Source organism: Thunnus thynnus, chromosome 4, assembly GCF_963924715.1.
Source record: "Thunnus thynnus chromosome 4, fThuThy2.1, whole genome shotgun sequence".
In the NCBI taxonomy this organism is placed as follows: domain Eukaryota; kingdom Metazoa; phylum Chordata; class Actinopteri; order Scombriformes; family Scombridae; genus Thunnus; species Thunnus thynnus.
The window spans coordinates 21,196,612-21,205,576 of record NC_089520.1 but is presented as its reverse complement, the minus strand read 5'-3'; the positions used below and the strand labels follow the sequence as shown (position 1 = coordinate 21,205,576).

At 41.9% G+C, this 8,965-nt stretch overlaps 1 protein-coding gene across 1 annotated transcript; it reads right to left on the bottom strand.

Annotated features, from left to right (window-relative positions):
- Window positions 1-254: 254 nt before the first annotated feature.
- Window positions 255-8,127, bottom strand: si:ch211-157b11.8 (fibroleukin). Its single transcript, XM_067587449.1, has 6 exons — window positions 6,790-8,127; window positions 5,926-6,121; window positions 5,483-5,560; window positions 4,273-4,385; window positions 3,874-4,136; window positions 255-2,580 (listed from the first exon to the last, which is right to left on the bottom strand). The coding sequence occupies exons 1-6, from the start codon at window positions 7,066-7,068 to the stop codon at window positions 2,238-2,240; spliced, it is 1,272 nt and encodes a 423-aa protein (XP_067443550.1). The 5' UTR covers window positions 7,069-8,127; the 3' UTR covers window positions 255-2,237.
- Window positions 8,128-8,965: the final 838 nt, after the last annotated feature.

Genomic DNA, 8,965 nt, shown 5'->3' with positions numbered 1-8,965 from the left:
CCCACTCCAGACACTGTGCCAGGATACTGTGGTGACACAACCCTGGGCCTCTGTTCCTCCCTTGTCAACAAGACTGATGGATGCAGAAAAGAAGGAGGACTGATTGATATTTAATGTGACTGCAGCACTGCGAGGGCAGAATAAAAAAGTGAGGACAGGATTACAAACTTTTAGGGAGATGATAAGAGAAAGAGGGAGTGAATGAAAGAGAGAGAGGATGGTGGGGATGAGTAAAAAATGACAGAAATGAGTTACAAGTGATTTATTTTCATATCAGGGATAACATGAAGTGAAAATCTTTTTTAGTGATTCTGCAGTATTTGAGAAGTTCATCATCATTCAGCACATTTTGAGAGTATTTCTCAAACAGAACATTTAATTAGACTCAACAGGACAATGTGTTAATCACTTTTAGATTGATCCAGTCAAGATTTGACCTTCTTTTACCTTTTACCTTCAGCTGAAATAAGCTTTTTCTCTGTGTCGCCAGTAAGATCTTGAGCCACCAGGGGGCAGAACATGGAGTTTGTTTTCCACAGTAATATAACACAACACACACACACACACACATACATACATACACACACACACACACACAAAGAGCAGACACACTGACAAAATCAAATGAGAAAACTGATATGTATAATAGCTTATATGGGTGATTAATCTTGATTACTTACTAACTGCTGTGTGTGTGTGTGTGTGTGTGTGTGTGTATGTGTGTGTGTGCATGCGTGCGTGCATATGTGTAAGACAGTGAAAAAGGGAAAAAGGGAAAAGGAGCTTGTTGGTGCACAACAATAATTAAGGCGGCATGATCAAACTGTCTTCAATGGAAGCTTCTTTATGAATTCAAGCACATCATGAACCTGCCGATCTGCTAGGAGGACCACTGAGTCTCTTGTGTGTGTGCGTGTACATGAATACAGGCGTGTCCCAGTGTGTGTATAAGTGGTGTATGTGAAATACCATGGTTGGTCGAGAGTCTGCCTGTAGTGTGTCTGTGTGTTTAGATCAGAGTCCGTTGAGTCCCCTCAGGCCTTCAGCCCCCTCACCGGTTAATAATAGACACCCTGCTTGTTGGAGAGACTGACAGCCCATTGTGAACGCTGCTAAAATAGGTGCAGCCATTCAAACACACACACACACACACTCACTGATCATCACACGTGCACGGGCAAACTGAGCACTCACACAATCAACTCTAAACTCCCAGAAAAGCCTTTGTGAAGCACAGCCAGAGAGGGAGCCGCCCGCCTGACGCCAAGTCCAAAAAGCAGGTGAGTGTGTGTGTTTGACTCGATAGTAGTGGGCAGTAGGTGGTTTGGGGTATGACGACAGGATAAAGCTCCCAACGGCTGGCATCAGTGTGTCAGGCTTGGACCTGAGAAAGTATGACTAAGGTGAGGTGAGAAAAGTGGCTTCTCTAAAACAGGGCTTCTCTCTGTTGAGTGTCAAATGCTGAGATTTGGGTCTGGCTCTATATTAACATAGTTGGAGGTATAACACAGGGGCCCGTAAGTAGTCAGAAAAGGGTTTTTAAAATCCTTATCAGCTTTCTGCTGCTTGAATGAAAGTGTTACTACTGTTAGAGTCCCCTCTGCAGGGTCGCCATGACCTCTTAACTTCAGTAAGCTAAACATACTGTATATTCTCTCAAGATGTTATCTGACCTAAAATACATGTGAGCTTTTGCAGACAGCACATGTTTTAATGGGTCAAGGAGTTTAGACAGGAACGGATACACACAATAATACAGCAATACACACTCCATGCATGTTTGGAGGATCACTAGTCTATCCTAATATTTAATTAAAGTATTACAACAAGCTAGATTTTTTTTTATCAACAAAAACTTCGACAAGCAGTATTTGGAGTATTGTTGTATTTCTTTGTTTCAGTGTCAATTGAGTAACAGTATAAATGTATTTTTTTGAAAGAAAGAGGCAATGAACAAAAGAAAAAATGTACTATGGAGTTAAGCTTTAAACAGCCTGCTAGTGAATATTTCATTCATTCATATTCATTTTTTGTGCATTTTTTTCTTTAGTCTATTAGCTGCCATCTGCATGATAAGTGACATGAAAGCTGCTGTGAATAGATTGATGTCCAGATAGTGACTAAAACATCTAGCAAGTGATTGTCAATGCAAACAGGTTTTTCATCTGTGACTGACATGATTATTACAGTAGTCTACTGTGCGGCACATTTTCCAGTGAGACCTGTCATCTTTATCTTTAGGACGGCCCGACAAAGTTCCGGGGTCTTGTCTTCATCTCCACTGTCTTGAAGGAGTAACGTTCTCCAGTTCGTCCGTCAGTCAGAATGTACCATGTCCCCCAGTAGATACCGTTAGTCACACCGCTGTAGCGCCCATGGTAATACCGTGCATTCAGGTTAGCTGCTAGGCAGGCATCAAACCACCAGCCTGCACCATAGTACTGACCGCAGTTTCCAGCTGCATAACGGTCATTGTCTCGGTCAGTAGTGCTGAAGGACCTGCCATCATGGTTGTAACGTTTGCTGTAGCTCAAGGCATTGCCTGCATCACCAGAGTACTCCCGAGCAGTCAGACGATACCTGGAAGACACAGAGAGAGAACATCTGTGAAGCTTTATGTGTGGACTATATGGTAAAGGCTGAGTGAATAGTGTTTTATACTCATTTAATCAACCTGGCAAACTCACAAAGGATATTTCCATAAACAGAGGAGACCATGGAGGAGTAAATGGGTGACAGATCAAAGGAAAAACCATCATAAGTTCCTCAATTAGATGTTAGGCTACCATGAGCCTCTAGAAAAGTTTCTAGAGGATCCTTGCCATCAATTTCAAGTTTCTAATGGAGGGACAAACAGCCTTCCCTCATTTGGTTAAAGCACCAAACATGATGGTAGTGGAGAGCGCTGTCTGGTCCAAAGTCTTCCATGAGTATTCAATTGAGTTGATATCTGGTGACCATGAGATCATTCTGTGACCCCATGTGTCATGTATGGACGCATCTGCATTTGCTATGATTCACCACTCATTTATTTTAGGATTTTTCTTTAATTAGTCACCCGTCTTTAGTTGCAAAGAGAGATCATGCGATATTATCTTGCATACACAGACACACAGACAACCATACATGAACTGACCTTGTTAGCCAGTTCGCACAATAACAGAACCACACAAGGTAGAGGTCAGGGAAGACAAAAAGGGGAACACCAGATCTTGGAATTCAACATTGTCAGATAAAACCTATTCTGAAAGCTGCAAAAAACTTTAAAGACCTTGAAAACCTGGTTTCAAGGTCTCAAGTCTCAAGTATTTCTTTATAACATTAAAAAAACATGACTAAATAAACAACGATCAAAGTTGAAGTTAAAAAAAATAACCTCAGTTATTATTTATTAAGTATTTAACTACCACAAATTTAGCTAATCTCTGTAGATGGGTTTGATCCGATTTGATTGACAGCAGTCCTCCAACACAAGCAAACAGCCCAACAACTGCTTATATGTCTTGATTCAAATGTCGCTAAATCCTGATTGGTGCATGAAAGTTTGTGACATCACCTTTTTCTACCTGACGCCCATTCAGACAAAAACACGAACAGAAATATCTCAAGTGAAATAACCAAAACTCCACCAAGTGTTCATTTAGAACCACATTGCTAATAGCAGGAAGCTGGTTGAGAAAACTGAGTTTCATGGCTTTTAGAGTTCAATATCTTATCAAAAATGCAGACTGTGATTGAGGGTGAACTGAATGCAGCTTTTGCTATAGTGACCTTCCTGACACAACTCGTCCTCTCCAATCTTTTGTCTGAACTACAGCTACCTCTAACCATGTAATGCAGAAGCTATGTTTTCTTCTGTGCAGTGTGCTTCACCTCTGCGCCTCTGAGGCTACTTTGAAGTTGCTGTAGGTGGCGTGGCGCCTCTGTTGGTGCCAGTCCTCCAGCTCGATGCGGAGTTGGTGTTGGCCAGTTGAGGTGAGGGCGCTCAGCACCGCGTTCCCCAACCAGTGTTCTCCCTGTGGACTGCCAAAGCCCTCCCGGTATTCCTGCCATGTCCTGTTGAAGTCCAATGAGCCGTCCTGACGATTCTGGATCACTGTCCACCCACCACCCGCCGTCTCCATGTCACATTTAGCCTGAACCAAGACAAAGACTTTGATATTGTAAAGCCTAGATTTTACTGATCCACAGATAGCATACACATCTCTAAAAGAAGAAGAGTGGGGTGGGGGTCTATCTGTGTGTTTTATGAGTGCGGTGTATCCGAAATACCTCCAACGCTGGTCTGTGCAGGTCAGGCTGGATGGTGTAGATGCCATTCTCTTTGATCCCGAGCTTGTAAATCTCTGCGCAGTCCTGAGGATGTAACCTTTCCAAGGGGGCAACTGAGAACCACAGTACATTTTTATTCAAGTAATTCATCCAAATATCATTGTATCATTTGAATTTAATTATGCTTTAAGGATAGGTTCACATTTTTCAAGTTTGTCTTAAATATACTCACATGCCCATTTGTACATTGAGTTATGGATCTGTAATTGTTCATCCTGTCCATACTGGTCATAAAGAGATTTAATTCTAATGCAATTTAGAAGTACAATAAGCCATGGAGACAAAATCTACCCGTCGACTCCCCATTCAATGCATGAAAGTTCAGCCAAAGATAATATGAGGTTTCAGCAGTCTGACTTGGTCAAATTAAGTAGGGATCTTCCAAAATTACTGTGTTTTTAGTACAATATTCTCTCCACTGTAGCTCAGCAACCGAAACTAAATTAGGGAATTTTGCAATAAAAAGACTAACTTTTTTATTGCTCTATTATGGAAAAAGTTAAGTAGGCCGAGTACAGGTAAATGGATTTCTGAATTATCTATGACTCTGCCCTTAGAAAATAATCAGTCACTCTTTCACAACATTTGGGGTCCCTTCATATGTTATCTAGAGAAGACAGTCTTTGCCCATATGATGGAAGCACCTGGGGATATATAAGTAACCTGTCTGCAACGTCCAAATCTGTCAAGGGTTTTTATTTTCAACATTTGTACATTAATATAAAATGCACTTAAACTGCGGTGTGTCACCCTTATACAATCCTCAACCAATCTTTTTTAAAAGATGGAGTGGGGTTGGATTGTGTGTGTGGGTGGAGGATGTTGTGGTTAAATCTCTGGTTTTGTACTTGAGATTTTGTTCCTGTGTCCTGTATTCTTGTGCATATGTGTATAGATATACTGGTATGTGTGTGTGTGTGTGTGTGTGAGTGTGTGTGTATGTATGTATGTGTGTATATATATGTGTGTGTGTGTGTGTGTGTGTGTGTGTGTATTAAGTTGTTCTTAAAATCAATAAAGACATTGTTGTAGGAAAAAAAGAAAAAAAAATTATTACAGGGACCAATAATCTTTCAATGCCTGCTTGGGCATGTGCATATTGTTTTAAGAAAGACCTGAAAAAAGTGAACCCATCCTCTAATGCCCTCACCTGTAGGAGGATATTGTGTGATGCTCCTCAGGAAAAGCAGCAGGTCTTTCTCCCCCTCTCTTCCCACGGCTACACTCTCTGTCAGCCCAGAGAAAGATTATGTTATCAGTAATACACATCACTGTTGTCAGGGGCTGAAAATAGAGGCTTTGTCTTTGTGTACTGCACAGAGAGGTCCCAAATTGTATGATAACTCTTTAAAGCTTCTTCACATCGTGAGCCATGCAGTATGTGTGTCTGTGTGTGCATGTACACAGAGTTTTTCTCATCCTTCTCTGCGCAGTTAAATTCCTATGCACTCACCTATGACCGACACTTAGCAGGCCTCATTGAGGTTCTGTTTACTATGTGTGGGGGAGTGACTGCGCTGGCATTTGTGCATGTGTGTGTGTGCATTTGTCTGTGTGTTACAGAGGTGGGGGATATAAATGTGTACTACTCACCCAGTCGTTTGGCCATCACCCCAAGGGCCTGGCTGTGACAGTGGAGGTCACACTCTGTCAGCACAGCTGCCATTAGAGCCAGGATTGCCCCTAGAGAGTTGCTCTCCTGGCCCCCGTGACTCCAGGGGCCTCCTGTTTCCTGGAGAGAGTGCATGCAGCGCTGCAGCTGAACTAGACGCTCTTTGACACCTCCAACCTGCAAAGACATTGCCCACAGGTACTCTTTGATAGTTACACAAATCTCCAATATATCAGCAATCAACTCATGATTAAACACTTCTGAATCCTCTTTATTCTTCAAGAATATTTCATATCTATAAGCTTGGTTAAGTGAAATGGTAGTGTTTTTAAGTTATAGAAAATGAAGCTTTGCATCCATACACAAAACTCTCACAAAGCTCAGTGACATGTCTTGTGTCAATCTGTCTTTTACACTTACATCAGACATTGTAATCGTGCCCCTCACACACCTGTTGCTGTATGAGCTCAGCACAACCATATGATGAGGACATTTTTAAAGCAGATCTAATTTTATCCTTTCTCCTTTGATTGCTGACTGTCATTGCTCTGTGGCTGTTAGGTGGTGCCAAGTTTAGTGTGACAATTGTCCCATGGGAAAGGACAGGCTGGCCTGCCCCTGATAGTACGCTGCTCAGTCTCCGTGGCACACGTGAACGAACCGACAGGGGGGTCAGGTCCTCTTCAATTTGTCATTTAGTGTTTCTGAACCATCTGACTGTTGCTTGGCAGAGAAATATCATTAAAAATTGCACTATCTGGCCTTCCTCAGAATGAGATTTGTAAGACGGAAACAAGAAATCCTCTTAGGAAAAGTACAGCAAAAGACCTGTCACTGTCACTCACCTTAGGCTGATCCTGGGGGACATTGTGCCTCTGCTCCACCTTCCGAGGAGCATCTGAGATGGCTGGGAGTAAAACCCTCACTCTGCAGGCTGTTGTCCCAGTTTGACCCTCACAGGCCCCGGTGCCCACTCCCACTCCAGTCCCGGGCGGGATGGGTGCAGCCACCAGACTGTCCCTGCAGGGAGGGTGTGTGCAGGCTGGAGACGCCTCTGAGGAGAGCAGCGCTCCCACATACAGTGACAGTAGAGGAAGCATACCAAGAAAACCAAGTGGAATCATGGGAAAATGGAGAGATGTAATTTTTAAGTCAAAAGCAGCCTTGTCTTTTACTCTTGAGCAGTGGTCCAGCCTCCTCCCTCTGCGCTGTAAGTTGTCTGTCCTTTTGTTGTTGATGATTCTCTGCAAACTTCCACTTTGCTTTCTTTCACATTTCAGTAAGTGCCTCTTCAGGTGGTAAGTGTTTGCTGACCCTTCCTTTTTGTTTAGACCTTTCTGTTGCTGTTCTTGTCTGTCTTGTTTTCTGCTCTGTGTGCTTCTTTCATCCTCTTCTTTTTCCCCCCCCTCAGTTCATCTCACTCCCGGTCCTCCTCTTTCTCCTGCTCTGTCTCTGTTTGTGAGGTTGCTTTGGCTCAGATTCCTAGATAACTGCGGCACTCTTTGCTGTCTGACACGGACTAATGCACCCACCCCCTGATACACACACCACACACACACACACACACACACACACACACACACACACACACACACACACACACACACACACACAATCTGTGCATCTCCTTAACTCATCTCATTCTCTTTCTCATAGATTCCCACACAGCCACACACAGACATGCATGTTTACACACACACATGCACTCAGAATATGATTATAAAACACATATGCTATGCATTGTGACATTATGCAGTTTATGAACATATGAATCACAGATTAACGGACCTTTTTTTTTACTGCTTTGGAGGAGGGCATGTCCTTCCTCTGTGATTATACCTGCTTTATTTTCATGTTAGAGTAACATTTTTATTCCTCTCAAACCCCCCATGCTCATTCACATCTCACCCTTATCCATCAACGTGCATACGCAGCAATGTTTGTAGACATGGAAATTCAGCAGATGCTTCAAGTATGTGGCTCCTTTACTCTTGTGGACCGTTTTCCTGCTTACAACCCTTTTGTGTTGCACTATTTGTATTTACAAACTGAGTTCCAAAGAGGCCATAAAGACTCGACATTCAATAGGTGTGAGAAGGCAGGAATTCCTCTATAAACACCAGAGTCATCCCAGTCATCAGGACTCTGCAGAGGCACACTCCCACTAACAAGGTGCACAAACACACACTTCATAGTATAGATGCAGAACAAAGATGAGAAATCAAGATGAGATCTCTATTTAGGCTCAGTCACGGGAAAATAACCTCATAATGTGAATGACAGCTCTGTGTTCTCTAAAAAATGAGTTTGTGAGTGTAGATGAAGATTTGAAAGACTCAACAATGAGTCGAGATTTGGGATCCTAATTTGACAGTAAATTCACACACTTTTCTGTTTTTACATTATTATTTAGGGTGTATGTTAAAGAAATGATCAATGTAACACTGAGAATATGGTATAAAGTAAGATCTCTACAGCTGCTACAGTTCTGAATCTCTCTTACAACATTTTTATTTGTTTTATTTGTCATGTAATAGCTTATTGTCAGATAATTTTCATCTGTTGTTCATGGCCAGATGTTAAAAAGGCACCCTCAAAATACAATGAAACAACATATCTCATAATATTACTATATACAGCATCATCAACACCATGTTCATAGTAAAGTACACATTTGCCAATAAATAAAACCAATGTTTGTGATTATTGTGAGCGAGTTCAGATCAGTTTCATTTAACTTAATCTAAGGAAACACAAACTTATTAAAGCATGAGCAATTTTCTTATCATAACTCAAATTTTCTTTTTATGTATGTGTGTTTCTGTACTATTTTGATGGTATCCTAAAATGTTTTGTTTTATTGTAAAAGTTCTCTTTGGTTAGGAGGCCTGTCTATATTTCATGATATCCCATGAACAAGAAGTACCTGCCCATCCAGCTCCCACCAACCACACACACTTCCCCCTTCCCCGACCCCTTTCTCTCTCTTTTTCTCATACACACACACACACACACAAACAC

Bases quoted from the DNA above. Each gene is read 5' to 3' on its own strand.
- si:ch211-157b11.8 (XM_067587449.1), bottom strand. From the start codon at position 7,068: ATGATTCCACTTGGTTTTCTTGGTATGCTTCCTCTACTGTCACTGTAT. The intron at 5,561-5,925 runs GTGAGTAGTACA...CTGGGCTGACAG, and splicing joins GGTGATGGCCAAACGACTGG to AGAGTGTAGCCGTGGGAAGA. The intron at 4,386-5,482 runs GTGAGGGCATTA...TGTGGTTCTCAG, and splicing joins CACACAATATCCTCCTACAG to TTGCCCCCTTGGAAAGGTTA.